Source organism: Antrostomus carolinensis, unplaced genomic scaffold (genome assembly GCF_000700745.2).
Source record: "Antrostomus carolinensis isolate BGI_N321 unplaced genomic scaffold, ASM70074v2 scaffold12358, whole genome shotgun sequence".
In the NCBI taxonomy this organism is placed as follows: domain Eukaryota; kingdom Metazoa; phylum Chordata; class Aves; order Caprimulgiformes; family Caprimulgidae; genus Antrostomus; species Antrostomus carolinensis.
In genome coordinates, this window is record NW_010333743.1 from 1 (window position 1) to 17,999 (window position 17,999).

At 38.3% G+C, this 17,999-nt stretch overlaps 1 protein-coding gene across 1 annotated transcript in view; it reads left to right on the top strand.

Moving 5' to 3' along the window:
- The first annotated feature begins 4,439 nt into the window (after positions 1–4,439).
- LOC104529622 (receptor-type tyrosine-protein phosphatase mu) overlaps positions 4,440–17,999 on the top strand; it is a 34,589-nt gene continuing 21,029 nt past the window's right edge. Inside the window, exons 1-3 of the mRNA XM_010173976.2 lie at positions 4,440–4,443; positions 5,157–5,254; positions 17,596–17,712. Of these exons, the coding sequence (XP_010172278.2) occupies positions 4,440–4,443; positions 5,157–5,254; positions 17,596–17,712 (219 nt within the window). The remainder of the gene's footprint in view (positions 4,444–5,156; positions 5,255–17,595; positions 17,713–17,999) is intronic.

Consider the following 17,999-nt stretch of genomic DNA (forward strand, 5'->3'; position numbering starts at 1 on the left):
TGGTCCCTAACCCAGTCCTCATCAACCAAGAGGCTGGACTCGCAGAGCACTAGTAACCCTGTAATTTTGCTTCTTCCTGAAAAATTCTCTGTAAGTTATCTTACTAACAGCTAGGCTGTCCCATTTAAGAGTTTCATTAGTAAAAGAATTCTTGTCTTTTTTAATCTATTAGCTTGTAGTCTATTCTCCCAGTATTTTTTTTTTTTAATCTCTAGTTTTACATGTTCATGTGTATTGTTAAAACTTTCTGCTACATAATGGGTTTGATGGGTTTTTGTCAGCATAGTTGCAAAGGCTTTTTGGCTTTTTTTGTCATGCAGCCATATGTGTTAATAAGAAAACATTTACTGTATCTCAAGTTCATTTTGAAGGGATCATACATACTTTTTGGAAGGGCAGGTAGTGATAGAACAAGGGGTAATGGCTTTAAACTGGAACAGGGTAGGTTTGGATTAGATATTAGGAAGAAATCCTTCACTGCGAGGGTGGTGAGACACTGGAACAGGTTGCCCAAGGAAGTTGTGGATGCCCCCTCCCTGGAAGTGTTCAAGGCCAGGTTGGATGAGGCTTTGAGCAACCTGGTCTAGTGGGGGGTGTCCCTGCTGATGGCAGGGGTGTTGGAACTAGATGATCTTTGAGGTCCCTTCCAACCCAAACCATTCTATGATTCTGTGATACATAGTAAAGAATGAGGGCTAAAATGCACCTTCCTCTATGCGGGCATATTAGCTAGCTGTCCTTGAGTGGTAAAGTTGCAGCCAGTCTCAATAGCAAGCAGCAAGTTTTGCTTCAGTAAAAAGTGAAGACAGTTATCACTGCTAGTAGAAACTGCAGTAACCAATAGGTGAGGAGGTGATTGCCATGTCCTCACATGGGGCAGACATGTCTACTCACTGGAAGGAGGTTTATTGCACTCTTTTCAAGATGAAATGTAATTGCTGCAGATATAAGTCTTGCATCTTGTCAGCCCGCTGTCTCTGTCAACGCATGCTAACGGCTACCACTGCCCATCCACTGACCCTGGGGAGCCTTTGGAGCTTAAAGGTATCTGTTCATTTTCTGCACATTTCTAGCTTTAATATCAATCATTGAATTTGGTCTCAGGTGGAACAAACATTAACTTGTGGGTTTGACAATCTACGCTAGAAAAAGGTTTTAGGAACTATTTGTTTCCTGTTTGAGCTGCTTGCTTTTCTAGAAATAGAAAAATGATCCATAGATTTACAAATCCCATCTGAGTAAGAGCTGGCAGCATTTCAGAATTCAGGTTTTACTTGTTTCTTTGTGTATTTGCTTGCTTTCCTACATCTGAAAACGCTTCTTCCTGGATTCTGGGCTAGTTTATCACATTCGAATCACATTCCCCAGTAGCAATACCAGTTGTTAGAACTGGGTCTCACAGTAACAAGCAGAAATAGAAGCTCTAGAAAGCTCTGTGTGCAGAAGAAGCTTCTTAAGAGTCCAAGCCATTCTTAAAAGCTGTGTGATTTTCCATTTCCTAATGTTTGCGTTCCCAGAGCAGCAACTAACAACTACTGGTAATACAACTAATGGTTGTGATAAATACAACCAATCATTTCTTTTGAGTTTTTTCAATAATGCGTTTAATTAGCTTGGGGTTTGGGGGGTTGATTTCTTTTTCTTATTTTCCTTTATTTTTCATCTGCTGGTTGCAGTATGTTGTTGATTTTTTTTTTTTTTCACAGCAGAAATCTTTGATACCTACTACTATATTGTGTAGCTAATGGGCTATGCTGCAGGCTTACTATTAGTCAGCACAGTACCTTCTCTTCAGACCTTCTACTCCCTCAAGGGGCAACTGCTGAGAAGAACCTTCCTACCTATTGTGCATTCATCTGTTAAGTTGATGCTTAGAACATTTATAGGCTCTTTCTCTCCCTACCACGAATCCCTGGAATCAAATTGTTCAGTTCTTCATGACAATAAATCCTCCAACCCTATGTAGCTTCTAATGCTTTCAATTCTGGCTGGAGACAAGTAATAATTTATTCATATGTCAGAAAATAATTTGAAAAATGTCAAGAAGAAAAGAAAAATGGGGTAGAAAAGAATTACTTTCTGAGACTTTAAGGTGGGTTTTCACGTGTTTTTTTTTCCTTTCAGTGTCCTGAACGTGAAAGAAGTTTAGAGGTTAGATAAAAGAATTGGAGAGAAAAAGCAAGACTTGAGAATACTTGAGGAGAGCAGAAAATTCTGTCAAGCACTTTTAATTATGATTGTCTTGTAATTTGGATAGTAAGATGGAGAAGAGCATACTCAGTACTGTAGAATGGGACCCTTCTTTTAAAAGATCATTTGGAATCAAGCTTAAAAGATTTGTCAGAGCTCAGCTCTTTCTCTGGCCTGAAAAATGCTATTCATTTTTCTGAAGATTTATTTTTCTCATTTTTTTTTTCTTTATAGAAAATTTAAAAATCAAAATCTTTAGGAAAAAATTGGTGTTTAGGATCTCTTCTCAGTTGTAATTTGTGATCTCAGGATCTGAAATGTAGGCATCTTTAAATCACAACACAAATTATGCTGTTTGTAGAAAAAAAAAAAAAAAAAAGATCAGGAATAACTTGTTGCAGGTTATCCCAGAGCTGTCAAAAAGAAATGGCTGTTACAAAGTAGGACCCAACCATCTTGTATCTCAAGTGAATCTGTAGAAAAGAAAACTGAAATAATACATAAACAAACTGCTACATTTCCTCTCAGTTTCTCAGAGATTCTGGTTTCATGTGAGGGGAAAAGAAAAGGGCTGTGTAGACAGAGGATCTTTTCTCACCTTTCCTGCAGCTTTACCAAAAACATATTCAGATGAACAATCTTGAAACATCACATAATGCTATTGTGACAGAATGCAGTGGAGCCATTTAGAGTTCTCCATTAAACCAGGTTGTGAATCAGGACTCTTGAAGCAATAGTGTTGTTATTTTTTGTCCTTGATCAAGCTTAAATAAAGTTAATAATGTGTCACGAACTTGCAGACTCTTTCCAGGACACTACTCTGTGGAAAACTGCCTTTCCTGATCCTATTTTTAGCTATGTGCCCTCAAAGATGATAGTAGTAGTAATTTTGCTGAATATTTGTTTGAGATTTGAGAGGAAGGAAGGAGCTATACAGAGACAGTATTTTCCTGCAGTACGTAAAATAGTCTCCTTCCTTTTACCAGTAGGAGAGGTTGGCCCACAACATTTCTAATGCTGTTGTGACTTAAGTTGCTCAAAAAGCTATGTTGAATCCTACATTATTAAAACACAAGCAAGCTAAACTTTCAGTATAATGTATATTACTTATCTTACTGTGACATTCAGAATTGCACTTAGACCATATCTGTATTACGTATCCAGGACACCTATATAGAAGTAAAATACTTATTGTAAATTTCCATATGATGGAGAGTGATTTAACTCTTGCTATACTTCAGAGTGAAATTTCACAAAAGTATCAACTGTTCTGTGATGTAAATTAAAAGAAAAATAAGTTGTCCAGTTTTGCAGCCACAACATCAGCTTGGATTTGGTAATTTCAGAAACTGTGGTTTCAGATTCTGCTGTTATTTCTACTTTGAGGCCTTCTGACATTTCTTGTGTTCTAACAGTCATAGCTTCCTGTTGTTTTAGATGGCTTATTCTCCTCTTATATGAACTACCAAGGCAATTAAAAGAGAAGTTGAGTGACTGTATGGAAACCTGTGAAACTAACTATATATGCAACATTTTTAAAAGTAGAGAAAGGGAGAGGGGAGAATACATAAGTTCTTTAAATGCTCTATGCAAATTATGGATGGTAAAATTATCATTTGAAATTGCTGAAAATAAAAGTAAATTTTAAAAATTCAAAAGTTTCAGACTATTACCATCCCTTTTCTTAAACCTGAGTTCTAAGTAAGTTAGATCATAAGTGTGATTTTATTTGTTTAGTGAGTTGGTTTTTACTTGCCTGTATTATCATAGAATCACAAAGTCATAGAATCACAGAATGGTTTGGATTGGAAGGGCCCTTCAAAGATCATCTAGGCCAACCCCCCCCCCCCACCATGAAAATATAGTAATAATATATTATTACATTTTTCACTAAGTATTCAGTTTTCAGAATGAAAATTTTTGTTTTCAAGGGGAGCTCAAAGTACCAAAACATGGGTGCAAAACTACCCAAATCGGTCAGTGTACAGTTTTGTAATGCTTTAAGAGTGTTGATTTCTTCACTAGAGGAACATTTAGGCCAATACATTATCCACCTGTCCTCCAATTAGCTGATTTAAGGCATTCCTCTTAATAAGCCACTAACTGCTTACTGCAATGTGGCAGTTCAGTAATGGATTCAGTACGGATGTTAAGTTTATAGTACCTGATAGTATTTTACATTTGTTTATTCTTATTGGCTCAGAGATTCCAAAGCAGGGGTTTAAAACTGGAGTGGCACACCAAACATCATGGGTAAGACATGTAGGCTAGAAACAGACAGGACCAGGCATATGCAAAGTGATATGGTTGTTCTCAACATTTTACATTTCTGTAACATTCCCTATGGGATGGTACCCAGCTTTAGCGCGATGCTGGAGGAAGCCCTGTGTGTTCATCTTACAAAAGCACATAGGCTTTTGGGGAAAGCACTGCAGAGGACATCACTGCCAAGGCATGACAGGATTCTTTACCACTTTCCCCACTGTTTTTGCAAAGTGATATACTGCAGCAAAAAACTGTAACTTCTTGTCTCACTTCAACAAGTACAGTTTAGGAGCTGGGGTAATTTGAAGAATAATGTATACTAAGAAAAATATTAGAAACTAGGAAAGGCCACATAGTCCATTGAGGCTCATTTCATTCCAAATACACCTTCCCTAGGTTATCATCCAATTGTTAAAAGAAAGAGTAATGTTATCAATTTTTTATAATTCCACTTCTGGGTATTACAGTGATAAATACCTAAATGCTGGAGAGCTAACTGTCTTTCAGAGGACTATTTCGGGGGAAAAATACTTAAATGCAGATAGGTGGGATGACAGGAAAAAAATTGACCCTCGATGAAAAATATGATGATAGTGATATGAATATATGCGTACAGCCATGGTTTCTCAAAGTCCCCCAGAGACAAGCTTCCAATCATGAGACTTTCAGAAAGTAACCTTTCCTTTGATTTATTGTTTCAGGACCAATGCAGGAGACAATATATGACTTTTGGAGAATGGTATGGCATGAAAACACAGCCAGCGTAATCATGGTCACTAATCTTGTAGAAGTGGGAAGGGTAAGTGATTTTTGTACTTAAAAAGATGAAAGACTTCCAAGGTGTTTGCTTTTGGAAATTAAATAGCAGACCAACACGATGCTTATATACTGAGTACAGCACATAAAATATTTATAACTGCCTCTGCTAAGAGGTTTGTTATCAATTATTTTTAAACATGCCTTGGATATTTGGATTTGATAACATTAGCACAATGAAAAAGCAACTGATAAAGCTGCATTCTGTACAGCACAGCCTGCAAAGGCTGCCAAAGAGGGAAAGCGTCATGTCTTTGTATATATCTCAGACATACCATTTCTAGTAAGGGAAACCAGGGAATTGGTTACAGACAAGGTATGGAATAATCTTCTTTTTAAGGGAAGCTGAGAGGGAGTAATTCTGAAACAGATTACTGAGCAAAGTAGTTAAACTATAAAATTGCACCTTCTTCATAATTTATTATTCTAAATCAACCTGGTTTGTTTGGGTTTTCCTTCCTTTAAGTGTTCTGGACTAAAACAGAAAGAATTAACTTTACTTATTTGTACACTAAATTTGTTGACAGTGAGGTCTGAGTAGTAAGGAAAGCTTGAGTTACCTGGTTGATACTATGTACTTTTCTTTCTTTGCTTGATAACTTCTAAAGCAGTCCTCCTACTCAAGTCATTATGAATAATTTTGTTTTCAACAAGTATTGAATGGAACCATTTTCTTTGTTTCTCACAACCATCAATAACTGAGTCTTTTAATTTACTGCTTTGTCTGTGCACTGGTGTCTTAGTTCTCATCTCGGATGTTGTTTTCAGGAAAATTTGCTTGAGAGCTGGGCATATAGCTTTCGTTTGGAATGAAAAAAACCCACTGCTTTTATTACAACTGCTGCAATTATTGTAAGTGGGAGTGTTGAAATAAGAAGTCAAGTGCACATATCTGGTTGTGAGCCACGTGGTTTTAAGAGATGTATTTAATTTCACACTGGTGGAGTGGCTGATACCCCTCTGCCCTGTGGCAGTAGGATGAGGAGAGAGAGCACTGTTTAGCTGCTATGAGTCAAAGTGTCAAAGTCAGATCTTACCTCCTTTTTAGCAAGCCCAGTTTCACAAACTCAGTTTATTCTTCCTGATGTCATTTGTCAATGGTTAATGTAATCCTAATGTAAACCAATTTGTCAATGGTTAATGTTTAGATATCTGTGTGCCCAAGCCTGCTAACAGATCAGGTGTCAGTATTATTTTTAGATACAAAAAAGATGGGATTTGTGAATGCAATCAACACCTGCTGCAGGAGCACATGTACAACTAATTGCAGAAACAAAAAAGGATCGTGGAGGCCACTTTAAAATTTCAGTCCCTTGAGTGAGGAAGGAGGTAGAAATAGTTGGATGATCACGTATCAATTCAAAATGGATAGATTTGTAAGAATAGGAAGCTCTCCAGCAAACCTCTTTGTTAAAGCTTTATACATACATTCATAAGTACCCAAGCACACAACTTAAAAAGGGATGTTTTCAGGGTATGGATGAACAAGCCTTCGAACAAAAATAGCATACAACATGAAACCACATACTGTCTTCCTAACATCAGTATTTGAAAGCATCACTTAGAGTGAACTGTCAGGTGTCAGCCAGGGAGACACCAGTCTTGGCGCCAATGTTGGCAGCCTCAACTCACAACGTTTAGGTACACAGCACATTCCCTTAACAGCAAGCAACAGTTTGTGCCACCGTGGAGATTTCTTCAGGGTGCAGGAGTCCTAGTGGGAGACAGATATGCAGCTTTGTTGTTTCTGGCAGTGGTATAAATTACTTTGTTCTCACTTTCTCTGGAGGCCATCATAGGTGATATTAGAGAGCAGAAATTGAAATGAGCTTTTAATGGAAATGAGATTGTATGAGCCACAGAACAATGCAGTCACTTCTCCATTGGTGCTTCTGTCCTGCTCCCAGAGCTGGAACCATCAGCAGCAAGGAGGCATATTACAAACATACCATCTGTCCCACAACCCCTAACACAAGCTCTGTGCCACCTTGGTTAGTTATGATTTTAATAGACCTTTTGGTAGTATTCCTGCAGGGCGAACCTTATAACCTTCCCAACGTTGAGGTTTTCTATTGAAATTGCTATTGCTCCCTATTAAGATTTAGAGAGGTTTGTTATTTTTATTTTTTAACTCTCTTGTCCCATTGTAAGCTGAGGAGGAAAATTCCTTTATATTTGCAGGAAAGAGGGATATCTATTTAACATATTTGCCACACAGTGTATGTCCTTCATGAATTAATCATTAAGGGGGCGTATGTGTATTTGTTTACCAGGACTGGCTGGATAGTCATTAAATCAGTGCTAGGAACTTGCTTCTTGCCCTGGAGCATTATGCATCAGGATTGTTTTAATTGCGATGGAGGAATCACCATGAGGCTGTCCCTAATGCAAGCACCTGCTGCAAATGACTCAGTCCCCGCATTACCCTCCAGCAGGGTCCGGGTACATCTGCCAATATCTGTCATTATCTGAGGCACACTTGTCAAAACCATGCATCCCTTTAAGCTCTTGTGTGTTCCAGCAAGGGACCCTTGTCAGTGTTTCTGGCACCTGCAGACTGCTGTGCACCTGGTATTTAAATGGCACAGAAATGTGTTTTGATTGTTTTCTCTCTTTAATGAACCCACCTGAGGGACATTTGGCTCTTTTTCTAGTAGCCTGTTACTCAGTCACTCACATTTACACTGCTTGTGTGAAAATTCAGAACTGACTTGTGCTGTTATACTAATCCATCTGCCAGAAGTCTTATCACAAAATCTGCAGGGCTCCCTAAGGAGACTTTTGTACTGGTAATTTAAGCTAATGATTTCTAAACATATTTAGTGAGTTTTATGAAGACCTCATTAGAATGTGACTGTTTATTAAAAATCTAAATGAGGTCTCACAGTCATTTAGAAAAATCGTTGCTGAGTTGCATGAACAGTTCTTTGATAACGGATGATGAAGTGCTTTTTAGTTAAGATCGGCCTAGGTTGACTTAAGAACTTTTACAAAAAAAGTAAACAAATAAGCAGCCTTGAAAAAAAAGTCTCTGTCTTCTTCATGCTGAGGTCAACAACTTTCCACTCACAATGAAGTTCACAAAAACGGAATGACAAGTAATTAATGGTATAATATGCCTATTTTAGTGCAAGAATCACAATATTCCAGACCATCCGCTAACAGATAAAAGGCAAAATCAAGAGTCATAAAAATGTATCAGTATGACCACAAGCTATTTCAAAATAATGTCTTTTGAATTATATTAATGCAAGAGGCCTCCATGCTCATGTTTGTAAGTGGTAGAGCAACTGAAGATAGTAGTGTAATTTTAGACAACAACTTTTCCTGAGAGACTTAGCATAATCTAGTGAATTATTCTAGAAGAAACAAAACTTTTATCCCACCAGTGTAATGAGCGATCGGAAAATAAACACAAGAGAACATCTTGCTTACTCTGAGAGACTGCTTTGGAGTACAGGCTCCAAAAGACAGAGCTGGATCCTTCTGTGGAAAGCAATGGGAACTGGATCAAGGTCTTCATGTACTGGCCAAAGCCTTAGGTTGCTTCTTGAAGTGTTTCAATATTTGCACATGTTGAAACATTTCTTTCCTCTTTAAAGAGTTATGTTGGGAAGATTTAGAATATATTCAACTGTGCCATCTAGCTGTCGCCTCCATCTTTGCTCTTGTTGGGCTGGTATTAATACTTGGTTGGCAGAATCAAACTTGGCGTGTCGCATCGTTTGTCATTTGTCAGTAGTCACTTTCTCTCCCACTCCTTGTTTTTGCTTGAGGCAGAAGAAATTTAGTAATATCTGATTAATAAACAGTGAAATGCACCGATGAAATTCAGTGGAGGTGGCTGATACATAAAGTATGTATCAACGCGCTGTAAGGCGCTGTAAGGACTCATGATTGTCTATCATGCTTTGAATATAGCAAAGTATTTACAAAAAAATCACTAGAAATAATTATAAAAAATAAAATCTCACCCCAGGAGCGTAGTAATTACAGTAATTAGAGTTTTGCAATTATTAGCCAGAATTAGAAAACAGCTAGTGCTAATAGTGTTAATAAGCACACAAAAGACCCTTTTTTTTTTTGCAAGGAAGCAAGGTTGACTACAACAAAATGGATGTGACACATGGTGACACATGCAGGGGAATGAAAGTCAGCCATGGACTGGTAAATAGCCCCTGTGCTTGCATGGATGCCTTAGCATTACCAAAGCAGCCTCTCACTGCCATCTTATCTCTCAGGAGCGTTGTGCTTTCCTGATAGCTATCTCATGCTTCTCCTGGGTGATTTTTCCCTCCCAGGAGCTGGCAGGCCTGTATCTGCATAGGGAAAAAAGAGAACACAGTGGTGGCTTAGCTTTTCCTTTGCTTGTTTTACTGGACCTGCAGTTGACATGTTACATACATGGCTCTCTCATCTGCCTTGCTGCAGAGATGTTGATGACTGACTTTTCATGCTTAAAAGAGTTTTAGGGTCCACATGACAGTGAGGAGACCTATACAATGGTCTTCTGACAGAGAGGGAGTATCTCCTTGATGCTGTCTGGTTAAAAAGCATTCCCTGTTGTAAGATAAAATCTGTCAGAAAAGACTTATAGGCCCAGCCGTAGGCAGTCATATGTGCATGTGCTTGGGCCTTGGGTGCTCAGGTTGTGCAACCCTGGTCAGCATTCAAGAGACATTTCTAAAACAGATATAGATATGTTTCCTTAACAAACAAAACCCAGAACCAGATCTTCAGATCTACTTGATGATCTGTTGCTTTTATAGAGAGACATTTGATATCCAAGAAAAACTGCCGAATAAAGACTTGTCCAAAGGCTTCTTACTGAAAACATATTGCAAGAACTAAACAAAAACTTCATAGGAAATTTCAGCAACATAAAATGTGAAATTTTGAGTGGACTTGCCACTTATTCTTAGAATTAAAAAATGAATTTTTTGACAGAAAGCTGTTATGAGGCTTGCACTTATGCATTTTACATGTTTTGAGAATCTTCCATGTGGAAGGACCCTCTAATAAACAAATTCAAATTGTATTTAAGATTGGGATCACCCATTACAGAGATATTGCAGAGGTGAAACACAGTAACTCTTTAACACATCTCACAAAGAGCACATTTGTATTTAGTATAAATGGAATAACACTCTATCTAATTGAAACTGCCTCTAAATGTAATAAACCAAATCACCTCCATTGGCATTAATTCAGGATACTGGCATTAGCACTGCTTAGGAGGTGTGCCAAAGAGTTTCTAAGCATACTGGTGACTAAGATTTCATTTTAACTTTTATACTGAAATAAATAAATCACATTTTATTAATGAGAGGGAGAAAGATTGCTGTATGAAAGCCTCCCCTACCTCTAGGTAACTCCAATCTCAGCGTCTAAAACCTATGAATAGTGTCTTTCCCCTTCTAGAGAAAATTTTTTTCTTAACATGTTTACCCAGAAAACCCGGGACCTGTGTTTATGGTACATACATGTTATTATATATTCTGTTATTTTACTTTTGGTTTCACTGCCATTCCACTATCTCTTGTTGGATAGAGTTTATACTTTTACAGAGTATCAATGAGAAAAAAAGAAAACAATAGTAATTTAAAACTATTGTTAATCTTTCAAGTCAGCGAACCTTTCTAGTTGCTCAAACAGATTTCAGCTTTCTAGACTTCTAACCAGAAATAACATTTGGCAATACTCCAATATGCGTAGCAGGGGAGGAGCCCTTAGGGAAAAATTGACTGTTTTTCTTCAGGAAAGAGAAGGAAGTATTCTTTGCAACCGTTTAATAATGATGTCCCCAGATTAGCAATGTTAGCATCATCAGACAGGACATCAACCTACAAGCATTCAGCACTGTCCCATGTCACTCAAAGCAAACATGGTTGCAGCTTTCAGTATTTTGATGCATTTTCATTTCCAGTAAATCTGTGTTTCAGAGATTGTTAATCAACAGAGATTAATATCTTAATGTTCACTAGTCCAATTGAGATAATTCACTTTGAAAAATAAATAAAAGTTTTAAGAATACACAAATGCATTGACCCCCTTGTTGGGCTAGCTGCTGAAGTGTTGCCAAGCTGTAGGATACAAGAGTAAGTGCAGTTTTCAAAGAGAGCTTCAAGTTCTTTGAAACGTCAGGGCTAGAGAAATGGCTTCATCACTGCAAGTCTCCTCATCTCAGCAGTCTTGTGAAATTAATCTCTCAGTCTCTCTGTGAAGGAAGAAGTATCCTGGAGGCACTGACACAGTTTTACCTTACCCAGTAGAGTTAACATGTAGAGTTTTCTAACCTAACATCAGATTATCAAGTTTTAGAGCCAGAAAGCAATCTGCTAACTTTGTGGTGCTTTGTTGCTCAACTAATGGCATGATTTTGCTCTTGGAATGGAAGCATGATTCAGAGCACAGGCTGTTCTGCTCAATGCAGGCACGTCAGGTCCTTGGAGCACAGAATCTGAGCAATATGCCCATGATTTCACAGTTGTGTAAGGATTAAGACTGGCTTTGAGGAGCTCCAGCTAATCCTGTAACCATCCTTCATTTTGGCATGAGACCACCCTTCTCATGTGTTCTGTGCTCAGTCTTTTTTCTTCCAGGTCTGTGCTAAGGTGCACTAATTTATAGCCTTTTTAAATGACCAGTGGAAGACAAAATTGCCTAAATCTAAGCAATGAAATAAAAGCAATCCATATTCTTCTGTTGATATTAGCAATGGAGGCAGGAACACTATAACAGCTCTACCTTGTGTTACCTTTACCCTAAAGCAATTATTCTAGACTAATTCTTTTTTTTATGGCCAAAGGGAGGCTGCACCACGGGTTTGGCCTGTCAGCTTAATTTCATCTAACCCAAGCTCCCAGGTTGATAGCCTGCTAACAGTATCCCTGATTCTTAAGAGTAAAGGGATCGCACTCATTCCCTCAGATGGAAAGCATTAGTGTATGGCTACTATTGGACATGTTCTGAAAGCCATCTATTCTGGGAAGACATTGATTGAAAGTGCATCCACCAGGTACCTGAGGATTGTGCTGCTGGGGCAGCATAGGACAGCAGAAGGTGGAGAATTATATCAGCTCTGAGTCGTCACTGAAAGTTAGACTGAGCTAGTAAAATTCATGGACACATCTCTGCCCCTCTGGGAGCTGTGAACAACATAAAGACTTCTGGCTGCCTTTATACAGACCCATTTATCTGATGGTGCCAAACAGTATCTGAAATGTTGTATTTCTCAATACTCTTCCATAGCCCTTTTAAAAAACTGTAAAATGAGGTAGAAGTCAATTAACTGGCTTGCTCAAAAGCAAACAAAGAATATGAAAGAAAGAAAGAAAGACTGGGTTCTATATTCTGTCAAAGGTTGCTTTATAACTACACAATATTCTTAAATCACAATACACTTTTAGTTTGAAAAGTATTTCAATAAAAATACTTTAAATTATTGGATGTCCTTTTACTTCAAGTCAGCCAAATAAAAGTATATGATATTATCTAGCTACATCTGTAAAATCTGTTAAAAAAAATTCACCAGTGAGCTTAGTTGGCTGTTTAATTTTATATACTAGAGGTTTCACTTGAAAATTTATGTCTGACTTAGTTCAGGATTAATTTTAAATTAAAATATATAATACTGCTCTTACTAACGGCAATCCATGCAGTTCATAGCCAGTTATATCACCTTTTTGCTAAGAATATTTCAGAATCAAAGGAAATTGGAAACTCTGAATAATCAGCGTTATTTAAACTGTTCTGGTCAAACTACAAAGTATATTTCACAGCCAGCTCAGATACTAATTCTGTAATATTCCTCCTATTCCAAACCCCTAAGTAAATGAATTACTGTCCTGACTTCCATACTGCCTTTAGCTAGATGTGTCACATTGCCAAATGGCTAAATATACAGCTTCAGAAGTCACAATTTGTGTTCATTAGCTATCCACTGCCTACATTGTTTGTTATATTTAGAAGTAGTAACAATTTTCCACCTTCATTTTTAATTCTTAGTATCTCACATTGGACTATTTTGCTGGGGGATGGAGCTAGAGGGTGGAAGTAGATAATAATCTTCTCCAAATTTCTAAAATTATTAGTAAAATAAACATGTTTGGAACAATTGGACAGTGTACCTTGGGATGAATAGATTAAACCAGAGCATTTTCATTATGTCTCTGGCAATCACCCTTTTATCTCGTCTTGTGATGAACATCTGTATTTTTTGGCACATTGTTAGGATATAAATGTGGGTTGTATCTGAACAAACTCTCAATTATAGTTCTGCTCAGACGAGATTTCAAAATTATGTTTTCTACTTTGTGAATGATATTTACTGTTGTGGTAGCAACTGTGTGAAAAAATATCTAATGCATTTAATATTCAGTTCTCCATTCATGTATCAATTATTTAGCTAAACCTTCTGTTAGTAGGTTTTTTTGTAAAACATGTACCAAATGTTTATTAAAAGGCAAAGAGATTCATCAAGTCACAGTAGCTAAAGCTGTGCTAAAAAGAAAAAACGAACAAACATATGAAACACCAGCAGTGTTTCTCATATTTGATGAGTAAAACCATATTCTATTTTGCTTCAGTTGTCTTTACTTGTACAAATAGAGGCCCTTATCCAATAAACATTTATAAGTGTGATTTTGATATACGCTAGTCTACTTCTGTCTTTAAGACCCCTTTGCATTGATGTGAGAGGTCCTGGAGGAGATAGGAGACTGGTGTTTAAGCATTTACTTAACTTTTGGCTCACCAAGAGTCTACAGAGTTCCCATGTCTAGAGCTCAGCACATGCAGCAACACTGCAGAACAAGAGACAAAAGTAGGAAAAAAGCCTGAATTTTTTTTCTTTTTTAAAAACAACTAATTTTTTTCTTCCCCTCACAGTGAGTGAATCATTTAGTGTTAATCTGTGGCTCTGGCTGTGGCTCTGGCACCGTTCCCAAGGCTGTTACAGCCCCTATTCCACTTGGGAGAGTTTTCAGGAAATTGCGTTGTCATGGATCCTTCTGCTCGGCTCCAATCTGCTCCATGCCCAAAATCCCCTGTGCAGCAGAGTAAGAAATCCCCAGCGAGGCCATGTTATATGAGGCACAAAAGGCCATAACTTCTGTGTAACATCCCCCAGTGCTTCCCTAATTATTCCACTGGATCATCTTAAACAAGGTTTATAAAAAGAGTGGAAGCAAATCCAGCAGTTGAGGCATGAGAAGGTGGGGACCGTGCTCTTCTAAATTGGTCTTTCTTAATGTCCCTATTTCTTAGTCATAATCCAGACTGTCTAGACTTACCAAGTTAGAAACAGGCATGTTTTTCTTCAAGGCTGAGCAATTTAATTCAGTCAGGGTTGGGGATTTTTTCCTGATTGTTTATTTTACTAAACGAGAGCTGGTTTGAGGATGGCAGGCGCCATCAGAAAGAAACAAGGCTAAAGTTCGCAACAAAGAGACGTGCTGATCAGTAGTGCTGTGACTAGGATCACTGCTGCAGCTGCTCCCTGCCTACGTGCGTTGGCTGTCGTCGTGTGGTTCAGGTTCCACTTATGGAAAGAATAAGTGAACAGGCAGGAAAAGGGAATCGGCTCTAGAGACAGGGTTGTCAGTAGGCTGCTGCAGTCTGGAGGCAGTGTGAATTGCTTTGTTCTGCACGGAGAGTTGAAAAATCATCTCAGCCATAGGTAGGAAAACTCTGTTTCAGAGAGTTCTCAGCAAGAACTATAAAAGGTTCAGTTTGCTGGCCTGAGGGATTTGAACAATGTGAATTGTCTGAGTTATTTTAACAACACAGACAAAACAATGAGCATTCAATGTTTTTTCATTTAGCTTCTATCACAGGGTTTTTGGAAATACATCCAAACAAGATAAGATCTGAATGAATATCAAGTAGATGCAACAATAGATAGCAACAGCAACTACTAAACTGCTTGCAGCAACATTTAATGCTTTCAGAATGGTTGTTCATTGCTTATAGCCGATAGATATGCTTTAGAGATGAATACGTGTTTGCCAGACATCCTGCCATTTAGGCACCCTGGGATTGTCCCTCAGTTTGGCCTTTGGCTGGTGGAAATGTTCTCATCCACACTGACACCCTGTCAGCTAACTGGCTGGGGAGCGTCGGGGAGGGAGCAGTCTTGCTACCCTTGCCCCTGGCACAGGAGTGCTGAGCACTGTGAGGACTGTTCAGCGTCCTAGCTCCAAGGCTCTCGCTATGGAAGGGAACTGTGTAACCTGGTGTTTGCCAGTTGTCCTGAAACCGTGCTTAATACCAGATAAAATGTGAAGAATATATAGAATTTTTCTTAGCCAATACTAATGCAGTTACTAGGTCTGAAGACAAGCGTAGAGAAATAAATAAAAACCTGCTTATAGCTACCTGAACTTCAGCTCTGCTCCAGGAGCTTTCCGTCAGCTGTGTAAGCAGGAATAAGCTGTTAGGATGCTTGTATAATTTTGTGGCTGGGAGCCAAGGCTTACGACCAGGCTACTCTTTTTCTCTGAATGGGTTCCTAATGCTGGGCTATGTTTTTCCAGCCCTTTCGCTCAGTTCTGTTCAGATTTAAATTTTATCCGGCTAAAGAGTCAGTAAAAGGGTCAGAACTACTGACCCTACCTGGACAAACGTTATTGTATCAGCTGATGTTACTACTTTGGTGTGGCAAGACCTCTCTTCTGTCCAGACAGTAAAGCGGGATTGTATGTGATTATTGGCTACGTCACTTGAAACAAATTTCTGAGGAAAGCATTTTCTTCTGCCTGAGAGGACAAGATTTGCCTCTCTGTGTAATCCTTTATATACTGAAACTGGAGTTTGTATACATAAATGATTTGATTCATACATTACAGTTTTCACTGTATGCTTATACAGAAGTGCATCAGTTTTACTTTTTGCTCAAGACTAGACATGATAGTATTCCATATATTTTGCCATGAGAATAGGTTTGAGAAATACTCTACCAGTTGTGAAGTTGGGGGGTTTTTTTGTTTGGTTGGTTGTTTTATTCTGTCAGTTTTACATTGAATATTTGAAGTGTTTGCGTATTTTGCCCAACCCATTTAAGTGTATATTTAAGTAAACCAGTAGATTCAGGTGTATTAAAAGATACATTTTAATTTTTTTCTTTGGTGAGAGAAAGAGATAAACCATTCCATGCAGCAGATGTATAACAGATGCTACTCCTAGGACATACTGTACTACTGGACGATGGCCAGGAGCGGTGGTGGTAGCATAGCTATTACTGTGATAGAGCAGAATAAAAGAGATGTGTAAGTAACGTGTTAGCTTCCCCACCTACCGCCCTGTCCGCACAAATGGGAATGAGGAGAAAATTCTGAAGTCTGTCAGCTATCTGCATTATCATAGAGTCTCCACAATCATCCACTTTTGAAAAACAGCAGAATACTGCACATTTGAATATGTTAAATACTGTGAAGTCTGTCCCATCTAGACCACACCAGGGCTCAGAAAATCTAAAACACAGTTCACAAAACCCACCTTCTTTCCATCTCCATATCCCAGGATGAATTTACCAAGAATGCACAGCTCCAGAAGCCTACTGAAATCAGGATGGGGGAAAGGGGAATTCATCTCACCTAACTTTAGCCATCAAGAAGCCAAACACCTAGGTGAAGGCAGTTGTCTAAACTGTTTTCATAGCTAACAAAAATCAAAGCACCCCTAGAAGGCATTCATCCTACCCATCTTACTGTGAGCTATGTGAGATGAATCCCATCCATAGTGTTTGGGGTCGTCTAGTGAGTTGGTGTTAAAGCCCATATGTAAAACTTATCTCTTGACTTCCCAGTGTTGAGTTTTGCCACGTGATCTCTCATCAAATCCTTTGGAAAGTTAATCTGAGAATTCTAACAGATACTTTTTTAACTGTAGGGAAGATCCTTCTTGTCTGAAAAACACATTTTCCTTTTAGAAGGTAGGAAGATATTTTTGAGACAAATCACCAACTAGAAGTTGGGGAAAGAGCCACCCAGTGGTAGTTGTCCCTCTGGGCACACTCTGTGTTGAAAACGAGGAAATTAACAGTTACTGGTAACTGAGTTATGCAGAGTGTAAATATCCCTTGTGCTCTCTACAAATTTTCTTTATTTCACTAACCACAACACAAATGTCACCTGCAACTCTGAAAGCTGTCTTAAAAAAAGAAGATGCAGTGTCCCTTAAACATTAATCATTTCCACGTGTAGGCAATGTGACTGTTTTGCGCATGATAGTGTTTTAAAACAAAAATCATTGCACAGAATACAAAATGGATTCAGTACAAAGCTTCTAAAATAAATGAACCTTAATTTCTTTTGTCTTTTAAAGGTCAAATGCTGCAAATACTGGCCAGATGACACAGAGATATATAAAGACATTAAAGTTACCCTAATAGAGACAGAGCTCCTGGCTGAATATGTGATTCGAACATTTGCAGTAGAAAAGGTAAGTTTCCAAATTCAGTTTTCTTAAATACAATGGTATCTGCCTAAGTAACTTATATACAGATTAAACACGGGAAAGTTAAATCTTTTGACTGACATCCCGGTTTTGTAGCTACTTTTTAGGTAAACGACTACCGCCCTCTTATGGTAGACTGTGTTTTTCTTTAAATGTGGCGACTATTCTACGCTTTCCATCACTGTTGGCCCCTGCCTGAGTTAGAAAAAGTGGTGTTCCTTGCCTAGGAGAAATCGAAGCCTCCCTCTCAGTAATCAATTGAAAAACACATT